The sequence below is a fragment of the Ictalurus furcatus genome, chromosome 9 (genome assembly GCF_023375685.1).
Source record: "Ictalurus furcatus strain D&B chromosome 9, Billie_1.0, whole genome shotgun sequence".
Classification (NCBI taxonomy): Eukaryota; Metazoa; Chordata; class Actinopteri; order Siluriformes; family Ictaluridae; genus Ictalurus; species Ictalurus furcatus.
The window spans coordinates 20,343,661-20,359,470 of record NC_071263.1 but is presented as its reverse complement, the minus strand read 5'-3'; the positions used below and the strand labels follow the sequence as shown (position 1 = coordinate 20,359,470).

The window sequence follows — 15,810 nt, the reverse complement described above, 5'->3', positions numbered from 1 at the left end:
ACACACATATGTACACACACACACACAAGTCAAAGTACACTTACAAATCACTCCTCTTTGTTTTTATTAGGATTTTCCACACTGTCCCAACTTTTTTGGAAGTGCGGTTGTATTTAAACAAAACACTTATAAGGACAAGGTATTTGATGTTTTACCTAATCAACTGCATGTTTTTTTTTAAACATTTATTTTGAAACCAATGCATGCAACACTTTCCAAAAAAGTTGGGACAGGGACAATTTAGGACTAATAGCGATGTGATAAGTTGAAATTAGAAGGTGATGTGAAACAGGTGAGGCAATCGTCTAATCAGAGTATATAAGGAGCCTCCAAAAAAGTCCTAGTCCTTCAAGAGCAAGGATGGATCAAGGCTCACCAATCTGCCAATTTTGGGCATTTCACCTTCTACAGTGCACAATATAATTAAAAGATTCAAATCTTTTCAAATCTCGGTGTGAAAAGGACAAGACTGAAAACCCCTTCTGAATGCATGTGATCTCCATTCTCTCAGACATCACTGTCTTAAAAACCGTCATGAGTCTGTAATGGATATCCTGACATGGGCTCGGGAATACTTTGGTAAACCTTTGTCAGTCAACACCATTCGCTTCTGCATCCACAGATGCAAGTTAAGGCTTTACTATGCAAAGCAGAAGCCATACATCAACACTGTCCAGAAACACCACAGAGTGGGCTCGGTCTCATCTGAGATGGACAGTAGCACAGTGGAATCGTGTTTTGTGGTCCGACGAGTCAACATTTCAAATAGTTTTTGGACAAAACAGCCGTCGTTTTCTCTAGGCCAAAGAGGAAAAGGACCATCCAAGCTGTTATCAGTGTCAGGTACAAAAGCCAGCGTCTGTCATGGTATGGGGGTGTGTCAGTGCCCATGATAACTTGCACATCTGTCAGGGCAGCATTAATGCAGAAAGATATGTACACATTTTGGAGCAACATATGCTGCCATCCAGGGCAGGACAACGCCAAACCACATTCTGCCTGCAGCATGGGGAGAACACGCAAACTCTGCACACACAGGGCAGCGGCGGGAATCGAACCCCCAACTCTTGAGGTGTGAGGCAACCAGGCTAACCACTAAGCCTGTCATGCTTGTTCAATGAACCCTAAATAATTATTGCACATGCACCTGTGGAACAGTCCTTAAGACACGAACACTGTTACAATAACTTAGGACACTAAAGAGACCCTTCTACTGACTCTGAAAAACACCAGAAGAAAGATGTCTAGGGTTCCTGCTCACCTGCGTGAACATGCCATAGGCCTGCTGCAGGGAGACATGAGGACTGCAGATGTGGCCAGAGCAATAAACTGCAATGTCTGTAATGTAAGACGCCTATGACCGTGCTACAGGGAAACAGGAAGGACAGCTGATCGTCCTTGCAGTGGAAAATTACATGTAACCGTGTGTGTCCCCAGACGTGATCGAGAACTTGCAAATGCCTTGGTGGAAGAGTGGAGTAACATCTCACAGCAAGAACTGACAAATCTGGTGCAATCCATGAGGATGAGATGCACTGTAGTACTTAAAGCAGCTGGAGGCCAGAGATACTGACTGTTACTTTTAATATTGACCCCTGCTTTGTTCCATTTCTGTTCGTCAAATGTCTGTGAAACTTGTTCAGGTTATGTCTCATTTGGTGAATATTTTTATATTAAAACAAATATTTACATGTTAAGACATTGGCTGGAAATAAAAGCAGCTGAATGTGAGAGGACGTTTCTTTTTTTTTGCTGAGTGTATGTGTATAAGTGTGTATGTGTAATCTGATTGATCAGAGATTGATTAATTTTCTATAATAGCATAGCTCCAACAATAGTTCTGGCTGCAAATTTTTTTTAAAATAAAAATCCCAAGTTTATATTAATGAGTTTGCTCTAATACAGTGATCTCAACCCAGGGGGACGTGGAGAGATCTGAAGGGTGGGGCGCAAATTGTTTTCAAGAAAAATAAAAAACACAGACAGGGCATCATTTGGGTACTCTGTGTGTTTTATTGCTTTTCAAATAGAATGTGCATAAATGAAAAACCCCGCGTTCCCTCTCCCTCTGTATTTTCTTTTTGCTGGGGAGAGGCGGAGCTTAGCCTGCCTTTTATCTAGCTGTCAGTGGAGACCAGTGTTGCCAACTTAGCGAATTTTCAGACCCCTTTAGCGACTCTTTTTTACTTTACTCTTTTTTTTTTTGACAAAAAACGACAAACCTTAGCGACTTTCCAAATGTGGCCAGCACTGTCCTGCAAGTGCGAGGTCTTGCTTTCCCGCTGCACTCTCACCTCTCTCTGCGTCTGCTCTGTTCAGTGAGGGGCTGAGAGTCGGAGATTTAACAATGCCATGGATAACGAGATGCGCCCTTCGTCCCAATTTATCATTCATAAGCGAATGTTTTTAGAACGCAAGACGAATGTAATGCAACATGTTTTACATGTAATAGTACACGTTATTACAGCCTAGTTCTCTTGTTCAAAGTAGTTATAGTGTTCAAAAACAGTTTTGATCATTCATAGTTTTATAAAAGTTTTTTTTTTTTTAAATCATAAAAGTTATGAAAACTATTTTTTTTTAAAAGTACAAAAACACAAAAGCAAAAAAAAAAAATCTATCTATCAAAACAGATTATAGATTAGGTTAATATATAGATAGATTTTATATAGAATAGATCATTATACCTGGTCTCCTCCACATGATAGTGGAGGCTTCGGGGGGGCTTTAGTTACAAAAGGTTGAGAACCTCTGCTCTAAAAGTCACAGTATTTCTAGAGTAACAGCAAATTCACAGGGACTTGCATGGTAGACACATAATCTAACTCGAATAATAAATGGATTAAAATGCTGTAATTTAACAAGGGAAAAAAATGTCCAAACCTTGTGAAGCTTTCTGTTTATATAACATTTATGGAAGGAGTCTCTAGTGTCAGAACTACAATTAGTAGAGAGAGAAGAGAGAAACACCGCAACACACACTAATATATATATATATATATATATATATATATATATATATATATATATATATATATATATATATATATATATATATATATACACACACACACACATACACACACATATACTGTTTGCAAATTTCTGTGGTAGATGAGGACTAAACCACTTCAGGACACGTTCTTAAAGGAAAATAATTAACTTCAGAATGGTAACAATCACACAACCCTGTTGTTGATTATTTTCCTATAACTGCACGAGTATTCTGTTATGTTTTGGTCCATTTATTATGTTTCATGCTTCAAATATAAAAAGCCATCTCTGTGTTACATTAAGACAAAAATAGACACACTGTAATAAGTTGATAAATCTTTTGATGGTATCTCACTATTTTCTTTTAATAGTATTTTTTCCTCTTGCATGTCCCATATTTCTGTGGGGTGAAAAATCATTTCAAGCTGCATGCACTTCTTCATTGTTGTATGCGCAGTACAATGCTGCAGTGATGAATCGTTCGGAAAGGAAAGCTTTTTTTTTTTCTTCACAAACCAAATACAGCTGTTTACATGACCTCAAACGTATGACTTGCTTAGAAAGCCTGCTGTAGTTTGTTTGGTTTTTACAAACGATCGCGCGTCTCTTTCAGAGAACACGCTGAGCCTTCATTCTGTCAGTCACACATATGCACACATGGAAACACAGAGAAAATCAGCTATATGGAGGCATATGATGTTAATCTGTACATGGCTGATTCTGTAGGGAGCCTTCAGCTAAAAAGCCACAAGCCATTCCTGTAGCACAGGGTCAGTGTGCTCTTGTCCTCTCAGTGTAAGAAATGAAGCCCTGTACCTACTCCACCTGACAGGCCAGGCAGTAAAATGCCCTCTGGACTGAGACAGATTAGAGGTAGCTAGTATAACAGTGTGTAGTGGTAAGAGGTTTAAATCAACCAGAAAAAAAATAAAAAAGAAAAAGCAAAAGAAAACTCGATTTAATTTGTGCTTCCATCAACTACGGTTATGTTGAAATTTCTGAAGATGATGGAACACGATTAAGGTGGAAACTACAGCATAAACGTGAGATACTTATAGATATGTATACCACTGTGCTGTTGAATTCTCCAATCTGATTCATCAGATGATGTTGAATAATTTCCAATAACCACAGCTTTAACAGCAGTGCTTTTTCTTTATCGTTTCTATAGCAACAGCACATTCACAACGACTTGTACAGCAGACACTCCAAGTAATTGAAGGTTAATACTAAACAAATAAACATGCATGTCGCTCTTTAACAAAAAAAAAAAGTATAATTGTTGACATGGTGAAGTTTCTGTTAACAGATGTTTGGGTAGTCTCTAGTGTCTTTGTAACAGTCAGAGGTGAAGCAGATTTCGGTCTCGGAAGTGAATTAATTTGTTTCTTGGACATTATACAGCATTAACTTTAACTGTATACACATGAGTACAAAGTGACATTCTTTATAAATAAATAAATAATTGAAATAGGTAACAAATTGCCGTGGTATAAGAGGAATAAAACATTTCGGGGTGCGGTGCTTGAGGGAAAATAATCAACAATGTGGACGCTGAAGCGGATTATTTTCCTACAACAACCGATCTTGTTATGATTTATTCCTTGCGTATTCAGTACCATTAAAAAATATTCTCTATCAAAAGCAATTTTAAAATACCGACCGTCGAATACTGCACATCTCGTAGAGAAGATGTGTGATTAGTGTGCAAAAACGTGATCATACGAACATTCTCAAAAGTAATCTGGACTACAGCTGTCTTGTAATAAAATTCAACTGAAAAATTGTTTTGTTATTTAGAAAGGGTTCAGACTGATCAGAAATAAACCCAGTTTCCACCCGATAGGGAATGATTTATAGGAAAATTAGTTTCCATCACATTTTTCCCTGCATATTGTCTATTCCCCTCCCCCTTATCAGTTTATAATAAACATATACAAAATTTGCATACACGAGGTACGAGGAAAACCTCGTACTGTTAGCATAACCGTTTCACCACGCAACATGTTAACATGAAACAATGCAAACGACATCAAAGCCACACTGATAATCTCAAGCTCTAACAATGCTGCCTAAATGACATTATTAAAGAATAAAATGAATAGTAATGATGTTATTCAAGTCGTTCTATGTAGCGTGATGAGTAAAAAGTGATCACTGAGATATTCAATGGCAATGAAGTTGTAAGAATCTACTACGAGAGACTATTAAGGACTACTAAAGAGCTTCTTACCTGTTCCAGTAACTCCAGAACTGCTCGTTTAGATAAGTACGATGACTGTGCTCATCCCCAAATGAGGCCTTGCTCTCAATCCAGTGGACAATGTGGCCTTCGACAGCTGAGAGTCAAAAATAATAATAAAAATAAAAAAATCAAACAGTATATCACTGATTTTGCACTGGATTTAGCTTGCTATGGCATTTTGAATGCAGAAAGGAGATGTGTAAATCCATCTAACTTCATCATGAAGAAATGCTTCTCCTGAGGCGACATGTGGTATTTTCTTGTAAGATGCTTTTATAGTTTGTATTCAAAGAAGAAGAAGAAAAAAAACCAACATCATAAGACATGAAATGGCATTATTTTAACATTAGCTTGCCAGTTGGGATTGTGTCTGATATAACTCTAGGCCTATTATAGTCACTGCTGACTGACCAAGTGATGCTTTTCTTCCTGATTCTCCAAAGACTTACCAATGGGGACTTCTAGAATAATGTCAGGGGTCTTGTCATAACCCTTGGCCCGTAGCTGATTCTCATCTGAGGGGAAACATTTCAGGCAATTACTTAAATCGTCCTAATCAAATTCAGCAAAAAGGAAGTGGACTTTACGCCTAAGTGACAAAAATGACCTTTATCATATTCGGGCACTAATAATAAAACAGCGTGTGGTTTGCTACTCGCCTCCAGATCACTGACCTATAGTGTGTAAATGGGAAAAGTAGGAGTGTGTTTAAAAACAAAGTAATATTGAAAAAAGTATATATCCCATACCTAGTGGGATAACTAACTCATTTATATGTCGACTTCCTACCGAGTATGTAATACAACAGACTCTACAGAAAGCACAGACTTTTGTACACACACTGAAATCATCACACTTTACATCTGCCAATGATTTGCAAACACTGCACAAAAATCCATCAGGGCAGGTTGGAGGTGGAAAGCACTGAGCTGGTGAGCTTCATAAAGAACAGAAAGGACATGGCTGGCATTATAGCAGCTGAAGGCATGACCCTTGTGTGCGTGTGCCTCGGCCATTGTCCTTGACTCGTGGCGCGGTTCGACCATTATTTGCGGAACACCTGATTTCTCCATTAAATCTCAGTCTGACCAGGTCATTCAATTCCAGGGGCTGGCCTCTCCGTCTTCAGCCAAGCTCGACTAATGGGCTGAGGGGGAAGAGGGCTGAAGGTCTTGGACTGTGAGGGGGTCTGTGCTGTGTGGTCGGTCTCTCTCTCTCTTTCTCTCTCGACACCTACCGGGCTGTTGACACCGTCATGCGGCGCCGATCGCCTTTTTACATCACCGTTGATTAAAATTAATGGGCCATCCCTAGTGTTGGGGAGCTTATTTCCAATCCATTTATCAGCTGAGCGAGGCCACCTCTGTGACCCCTGCGCCCCAAACTTTGACAGTTTTAGAACAGTCCTCGCGGCCGTCTCTGCTAAGGTCAGGACTCGGGGCCCAAATAAATGATATCTTCTTAATGACAGAAAGAAAAAAAAAAAAAAGAAAGACTGATTCGAAAAACCCTGCTTGCTTTTCTGTAGGGTATTGAGATGGGAAAGGAAAAGGAAATTTCACACCTGGCTACTCACAACCTTAACTTTAAAGTCTTCCAACATCATGATGCTTAGGCTGAGGCGGGGTTCGGAGACAGCAGGTCAATATGCATCTGTCTATTGTATTTATGGTACAATCTATTCTTAAAACGAGCGCAAAACAATTACATAAAGGAGATTTTACGTACGTTTACTATAAATTCAAGTATGAAGAGGACAATGGACGAAACCCCAATGGCTTTAATTCACAGGTAATAAAAGAACAATAAATCCTCAATTATATCGCTGTTCACAAATAAAAGGAAATAGGAATTCTGGTGGTAAACAGCTTACCTACAAAGGAGAGGTTCCTCTCTCGGAGTTTCTCTCGCAGGATCTCCTCATGCTCATGACCAATAGCACTGATGAGGCACAGTTTAGGAAAAGCAGGAAGCAACTTTTAAGTACAACTAAAGAATTAAGTCAGCACATGATGCCTTACAGTCTACTTCGAAACATTTATTTTAGTAAACGTTTCAACTGATACAGCAGATTAATGCCTGCTATTTTAATTTTAAATGAAGAGCAAGGGGGTTGGGGGGGGGCAACTTGTCAAATTTGACTCATAAAATGGGGGCAATTTTACCTGCATGCAAGGTTGCTATGGAAACGCCCAAGTTTCAGAGCAGTGTTGCTGTGGCAACACCAGAAGAGTGTACTATTGTCGGTGTGTGTGTGTGTGTATATTTTTTTTAATATAATATAGATGCTTGGGAATAGCAACTGCAATAAAGTTGAGAATCAATAGGATTGGGTGTGAATTTTTTTTCCCCAGCCACTAAACGATACTTAAGATGAAGATCACAATCACCTGGAATTGCATTTGAAAATGATGAAAAGTGCCACAGTGCATTGAATGGTACACTTAATGCAAAAGAACAACACAACAAACTTTAATATCTAATGTGCACAGGGTTGGGAAAACGCCACTCCATAATCTCAAACTGGGACGGTATATGGTATACAGTTCAGGTTGTTGATATTTATTTGACTGATAGGTACTTAACATTTCCAATTTATCAGATCAGGTCTGATTTCATGCTTAACTCCTGCTAAATGAGCTCATGTGCCTTTTCGCTGAGACATGCCACTGAGACAAGTGACTGCCTGGGTCATTACGGGGACGTCTGGGTGCAGGCACTGGAGCAAGTCCCCTGATGTCATGATGCAGCGCCAGAAGAAGAGCGAGTGGGCTGGTTTGATGATCCCTCAGAGGAAAAGCAAGTGAATGAGGAATAATGCTGGAGGGAGAGGTGTGAAAGGAGGTAAAGAGGCAGGATGACGATGGTGGGCAGGGTGGGACAAGGTTCAGTGGCCAAGAACAGACAAGCCTAGCATGGTCCCCAGCTGCCTGGTCCTAAACAGCCTGCAGACTGACCAACTCCACCTCTCCCTCTCCCTCTCTCTCTCACACACACACAAAATAGTCTCATGGGTGCAGTATTTATATGATGACCCATTTCTGACAGCCCATAACCGTCCGTCTCCCGTTCTCTGATCGCTGAGACTGCATCACTGGCTGTAGCCAGGAGAACAAACTTACGAGTGGGTATGTTCAAGTCAGAATCGCTTTCTTGAATTGTTTTCTATGGTTTGATTTGATTTCAGATTTAAGCACACCAGAAAGATGTTAATTCACTGGTCAGAAATATTGTGACGAAAATGCCATGTTTACCCAAACAACAGGCAACAAGGAGCTGGTGCGCAAAAAAAAAGATACATGTAATATAATGTAATGTAATGTAATAAATCATTTTAATACAGTGGTATTTTTGTTCCATGTATTTTTGAAACACATTCTAACTGTGCGGCACTTTAGCTCCGTCCTCTGCCATGTCAGTCAGCAGCTCACATGTCCAACATGCTGTAACCCGTAATATGCAGCAAAATTTGCTTCAGTTTGAATCAGGGTTGAATCATGTTCTCATCGCAATCAAACCACATTAGAGCTCTCTTGGAAGTGTAGTGAGTGCATGCCTGACAGGCAGTTTCTTCAATTATGCAGTTTAGTCCATTTGAACCAAACCCTGGTGCTTTGTCCTCTTTAGTGTGGTTCTTTAGCCAGGTGAGAACACAGCAATTGGACTCGGGTGAGGACCAAAACATGTGACTGAAGTAGACTAGGTCTGATTTCAGTCAAACTCTAGCACAGAGATTTGACTGCACTGAGAAAACAATCTGACCCTCAGTTGACCAAACACTGCTATGTACTGTGGTTTGTGAGGAGCATTTTTGACATATGAGGCAAAATAGAGCTAAAGCTCGACAGGAATATGATTTATTCTGGATACATCTGGAAATGCTGGATCATCATCATCATCATCACGTTATTTCGGCCGCTCCCCTTTAGGGGCTCACTACAGCGGATTAACAATCGGCATATTTTAATTTGGCGCAGGTTTTATGCCGGATGCCCATCCTTACTTTTTATCCAGGCTTTGGACCGGCACTGAGAGTACCAGTGGCTAGGTTGGTCCCCTGCCTGGGAATCGAACCCAGGCCGCAGCGGTGAGAGCGTGGGATCCTAGCCGCTAGACCGACTATTATGAATTATTAATTTATTGATTTGTTCTCCATGCTTGGTTGAGATCTCTGATTCTTTACGCATTCTAACCAAAGCTTTATTGTACTTTTTCCATTACTGTGTTTCTGTCCAATGAATAAAAGTACTCATACTATAAGTATGTTTTCAGCTATGCCCCTTCCCACATGCCCCTCAGGAAAGTTTTTTTTGTGTGCAAACACTGGAGACAACTTAACGCTTTGCACCAATAACAGCGTTGGATACACAGATAGCCAAATTCATTAACAAGGATGTGTATGTAGCCGTTACATCCAAAATGGTTTACTGATGAACTCATCACATGGACATCTCAACTGTATTATTGTGTGTCAAACAGTTGAAGTCCCAGTCACTGAAAAGTGGATAACTTCACTTGTATACAATAGACATTAAATTAAATATCAAAATGCCCCTGATGCTTATACTAAAGATCCTTTCGACAGATGTATCACTGTGTGACTCTGTGTAGAAATCATTAGATTTATAATTAGATTATCTGGTGTCACACAGAAGAGGACGGGTTGCCTTTTGAGTCTGGTTCCTCTCAAGGTTTCTGCCTCATGTCGTCTGGGGGAGTTTTTCCTTGCCACCTTAGCTTTGCTTATGAGGGACAAATTTAAATCTATATCCACATTTTTGTAAAGCTGCTCTGTAAAAATGTCCATTAAAAAGGCTATATAAATAAAACTGAACTGAATTAAAACAGTCAGTCAAACTCACTCAGCTCAAACAGAAACCGAAAATCATAAGAATGAAGTTAACTATCTCTAATTTAAATTCAGCAAACAGACTAAGTGTGAAACAGAATGAGTGTGGTGTGTAAAAGACCGAAAGACGAAAGGAGGCCTGACTGAAGGACGAAGGACAAAGGTCCATCATGGTGACCTGACAAGTACTCTCCAAGGTGCTGATAAATCTCCCATAAACACACAAGAGGAAGAGAATAAACTAGAGCAAGTGAGTAAAAAGGGGTTTTACTTCAAACCTGTGAAATAAGTGAATTTGGTGAAAGTAAAGCTTGTTTGGATAGAGCCTGCTTCCTGTTTGCATCTCGTCTCAGACAACCTCGTCTTCGGCTGCATCCACCATACTGAAATGATGCATAAATAGAGAATTACAGAAGAATGATGCACTACTTACCCTACCTATAGATATATACAATCACACACACACACACACAGAGAACTTCAGGTGAAGCTCGACACATCTCCGAGAACAGCTCCTCGTCAACTTTAGGCTTAAAATTTTATGGGAAAGGATACTGTTTGATGCAGTCGACCAGCGGTCCATAACAGCAGTCATTTATGGTGCACTGAAAAAAAAGAGGGAAGAAATATTGCAGCTTGGCTAAGGGGGGTGGAAGAGGGGCTCTGTGCACCCGTTAAACTGATAACAGGAAGGGAGGCAAACACTGGAGACGACTTCATGCCACGCACCAGCACAGACACTTGCATGATGCTATTAGCAAATATGAGACGCTGGATTATTTACTGGAGCTGGATGCATGTCTAGTCAAGTGAATCAACATGCAAGTGTATGTACATCCGAAGACACGTACTGATGACATCATCGACTTCACATGGACATCTCCGCTGCATCATTAGTCACCTGTTATGCATTAATTCAGCATTTAATGCATAAAAGTGATCGAGACAGTGAGCGTACCTGTTCCACATGTCTGGCCAGCTGCACATCTGGAATTAAAGATGGCTCCCGCAACATGCTGTTCAGGACTTGCTTGGATGCTGATTATAAGGGGGGAAAAATCCACATATACAAAAAACAAAAAAACAACAACAAAAAAAACAACAAACAGAAAAATATCACTATTATGGAACTACAGCTTAACAGACAGCCAGGAAAGAAACCTTTTGCCCTAATTGACTAGGTCATGGCAGTGATATATCACTGTTAGCACAGCTCTAGACACAAATACCATCTTTTACACCACTTACTCTGACACGTTCCATACTCAATTGGGTGGAAGCTCCGAGCCGAGTGAGTTTTTGCGCAGATAAATGCTTCAGTCATGTTATGAAGGATGAATATTTTGCATCTCTCACCCCATTCCAGCAGCACTGACGTTATAAATCACATTGCTAGGCCATTGGATTGATTTCTTATTATTGCAAAGGCAAAAAATCTCCAAGTCATTTTTCACGCACATTCCGATTAAATGGATTGTATCGCCGTGTGACGAAATGGCGGACGTGCACGATTCTAATGATGTATACATGTGGTCATGAAGAATTGCTGCTGCTGCCTTGACACTTCCAGGAATGTTTCTATCTTCTAAAAAAGAAGAAAGAAAAAAAAAGAGCGGTGAAAGAGAAACAGGGAGAGACAGAGAGGAAGCATCGGAGATTTAGTCCCTAAGCAGATTTGAAGGATACAGGAATGATTAGAGGAAAAGAGATGTGATGAAATAAAGAAACACTTTAAGCTCTGCTTTCAGGTCCCTCCATGATCTTCATACCATACATGCTTTTATTAACCATAAACCTCTATCTCTCCTTCCAGCTCTCTCTGAGGTGCTGCTCCTCACGTCTCATTCCAAACCCCCGGTGGAAAAATGACAAATACGAGGTGTACGCTGTGATCTGCCGCTGCTAGAGAGACAGAACAAAGCCCAGTCAGCACTCCTCTCTCCCTCTCCGGAGCCGAGCCGAGGCCTGCGAGGCACCTTATTTCTCCTCTCATTTTTCTCAGAGATTGGTACCTTCACACGCAGATCTATACGGTGCTCCTGTGCTGCTCGCCACCGAAGAAAGAGGGTTATATTTTCCCCTTGAGTTAGGACACCTCATGACAAATGATAATGGATAATCAATAAAGCGGGAAATATGAGGCAGCAAACTTTATGAAGCCACGAGACATATTACTCCCCAACAACACTCGTTTCCCTTAACAAAGTCACTACTCGACTGTGCCTAATAATCTGAAAGAAAATCAAAGGACCCACAACCACATCAGCAATATTGGCAACTTATTCCACTTTAATGGCATTTTGATTGATTTTTTTTCCCTCCTAATGGTAGTTTTATAGATTTGACGCTGCTCCTGCAAAACAGTACTGTGTAATAAACCTCCCTGAAGGCAAACAGCAGCCATTAAAGCTCTTGTCTTACTAGCACTCATAATTGGAGGTTGACCACCATCAAATTTTGGTGCCTCTCAAACACACACACACACACACACACACACACACACACACACAGAGAGATCGCATTTCAGCTTTTCATTTGCCTGATTTTTTTTTTCCCTCCGTTTTGTGGGATATAATACATGGAGCTTCTTTTCCCTTCATTTTCTGAGGGATGGGGTTAAAAAACGATTGCGAAGAAGGTGACCTTGGAGCGGACATTGTGCGGTTTCAGCCATGCGCTGACCTGATGAAATCTGAAGGCCTGCGCGCTAATAAATCAGGCTGTTTTTAAAATGAGTTTAGCCTAATGCTCATTCATCACCGGCCGTAATGCCATTTGCAGCCCGGGATCTGCCGTCGCGCCCAAACAGCCTAGTAAATAACAACAGAACCTAACATCCTCGCATCACTGCAGCCTCGAACATCAGCATACATTTATTAAAGACGCCTCTGCCTTTCTCACACACACACACCGCAAAACTCCCCCTGTAGCACGATTTCACAACACACAATAGAGCACTGTAAATACACACCAAATTTATTGTAATTGTCCCATGTCGGCATAAATTCTGACTGAGGAATCCTTATCTGAGGAAGCGTGCATTGGAGGAGAATACTAAAAAGAGCAGCTTCACCTCCTCTGGGACTTGTACGTGAAAACACAGACCGGTGTTTACTAAAAAAGAAAAAAAAAACCAAGAGAGAGAAAACACCAGTGCTTTTATCAGGCCCTGATGAAATGATGAATGACGCAGGAGAAATGAGCCTAACCTTGCATGATTTCTCTCCCCTTAGTCCTATCGTTTATATCTTTTCTCCTTCTCCACCAGGATGAAAAAGTCATTATCTTATCTTGAAAAAAAAGAAGAAGAAGAAGAAAAAAAAAGAAAAACGGTAGAAATCTCATTAGAAGCCAACATTTGTTGAGGGAGGACCGTAATAAACAATAACGGATGATGATCGTTATTGCCCCTGACACTGATGAGCTCCTATGCAAGTTTGTTTATTAATTAAAATACCCCCCCCCCTTTTTTTTAAACACCCTCCCATTCCACACGACAACATACCCCCTTACGGACGGTTCCAGCGCATAAGCCATTGAGCTGCAGAGGCGCTCGTACATCAAACTTCATGGTGCAAAGGAGAGACGGGGCGCTGATAACGTGCCCCGATAAAGCTGATTTTCCATGATGAATCTCGGAGCATATAAATTGGCTAATATCTGAAAACATTTACAGATACTAGAGGAATTGACTACTTGTGGGACATGATGGATGAGCCTCTCAGAGCCCGGCGGACAGCTCTGCAAATCTCGCCCTGGCTGACTAAAGCCCTCATTTGATTTTCCAATTTACTTCTCTTAAATCTATCCTCCTGGTTGCTCTGTCTGGGGAGGTGGAGCAGTGCTCCTTTCTTTCTTCCACCCATTTATGCAGCGCTGGTTGGAGGTGCAGGTTGGGTCCCGGCAGGGTTAGCGGGGCAGAACTGATCTGCCTCGGCCCGATTGGGGCTGATCGCGGAGAGCAGCTCGGGTCTGGGTCAGAGCTTCTCACAGCCTTGCGCCTGACTCCAGTTCCTCTGCTCGACAGTAATTAGTATACACGTCAAGGCAAGTAGTACCTGCCTGCTTACCTCACTCAACCCCTCTACCACCACCACACACATTCAAACCACATCTCACCACACTTAGACCTCTTTATTTCTGCTTAATGTGGATCTCGTTATTCAAAACCTAAAACGAGCTGTATTGCAATCTGCTCTACCTAGAATAAATACGGTCAGTACTGTAATGCTCTGCTTTGTAATATAATTCAATTTTTCAGCCAAACTGTATTAGTAATATTTCAAGTCGGTCCCAAAGTGAGCACTTCCATGTTCAGGACACCCCCAACAACGCGACTCAATAAAGTTCAGGTGACCAAACACGATACAACGATAAATCTTAAACAAGTCCAATCACATTGTAAGAAAGGCTGGAGAAGAGATCTAATCTCATGTAAGGCCTTGGGAAAATGGAAAAGGTCAAACAGCTGGCAAAATTGCCTTCTCCCCCAAAAAAAGAAAAAAAAAACCCCAGTGTAGCTAAATCTAGCAGCACTTCAAATCATGTCAGAAACGAAGAGAGGAGGGTGGAGGGAGATTGGGAATGAGCAGAGTGAGAGTCAGTTTGAATGACTCCATTGGTGGCTTTTAAGCTGCATGAAAAGCAGGACCATAGTGACCACATGATAACTACTGAGCTCCAAATCTATAAAAAAAAAAAAAAAGAAAAAAAAGAAAACAAAAAACGGTATAGAACAGCTACAAGATCATTAGTGCAAATTACTAATATACCACACTTATACAGTTATATATTATTTTATTTTTCCAACCACAGCCCCTCCCTGTCCTTTACCCTCTCAGTATAGAAGTTATCATCATACTCAATACATGTTGAAATGTATTGCCTTATTTACAAGCACAACCAACCAATCGTGGTCGCTGCCTGCCAGTTTAGCAGTTTGGGGAAATCACACACGTACAACAAACAGGCTGCTGCAAAAGATGAGAAACAATTTAAATCTCTTTATTGATTCTAACCAAGTGATTGTGTATATATTCCACCGTCCCAAAGGTACAATTTCTATGTCTCCTAAATGCAAAAGGGGAAAGAAAGGGAATAAAAATAATGGTGCTGTGTAATGGCAAGTCGCTCACAGACTTGGAAGCAAGGTCCCTTATATAGAAGTCTATTGATCCATGCTGTCCGCTGGGGGGGGGAGCGAGCGAGAGAGAGAGAGAGAGAGAGAGAGAGACATGTCAAGTCTAGGCAAGTGGGGGTAGGGAATGATGAATGTGCCTGCCAATGCCACTGAACAAACCTGTTAGCTAATTGCCACCAAAGACAATTATCCTTGCATTGCTTCATAATGGAAACACATTACAAAACTCTAATATACACACAGGGAGATTCAGGGATCTGACCGCAAAGCCTATGTGCTGAATTTCACTGCCCAAGGCCAGTCAGGTCAGCAGTGAGAAGGGGGAGGACAGGCTATAGATGTCAAAATAGAAGTCACCCTGACCACATCACCTAAGCAGTGATACGCCACACCATCACCTGCTGCACAGAGGGAAAAAAAACTGAACCGCAAACAAAAATTAGCCAGTTTAATAAAACCGCTGTGAGTCAAGTTAAAAACGTCAACCCTAAAAGCATGACTTTCCCCATGACGTGCGAATCACAACAGCTTTTTCCCCTTGAGCTCCCTGGCCAAGGACCATCTGAATCCTCGCCCTCACGG

General features: G+C 41.0%; 1 protein-coding gene across 2 annotated transcripts in view; it reads right to left on the bottom strand.

The window, feature by feature from the left end:
* Nucleotides 1–15,810, bottom strand: part of cdin1 (CDAN1 interacting nuclease 1) — a 73,031-nt gene that overhangs the window by 26,291 nt on the left and 30,930 nt on the right. For both annotated transcript variants that reach the window (XM_053633752.1, XM_053633751.1), the window contains 5 exons: nucleotides 11,047–11,126; nucleotides 10,644–10,693; nucleotides 7,113–7,180; nucleotides 5,689–5,754; nucleotides 5,228–5,333 (listed from right to left, as the gene is read on the bottom strand). In XM_053633752.1, the coding sequence (XP_053489727.1) occupies nucleotides 5,228–5,333; nucleotides 5,689–5,754; nucleotides 7,113–7,180; nucleotides 10,644–10,693; nucleotides 11,047–11,126 (370 nt within the window). The remainder of the gene's footprint in view (nucleotides 1–5,227; nucleotides 5,334–5,688; nucleotides 5,755–7,112; nucleotides 7,181–10,643; nucleotides 10,694–11,046; nucleotides 11,127–15,810) is intronic.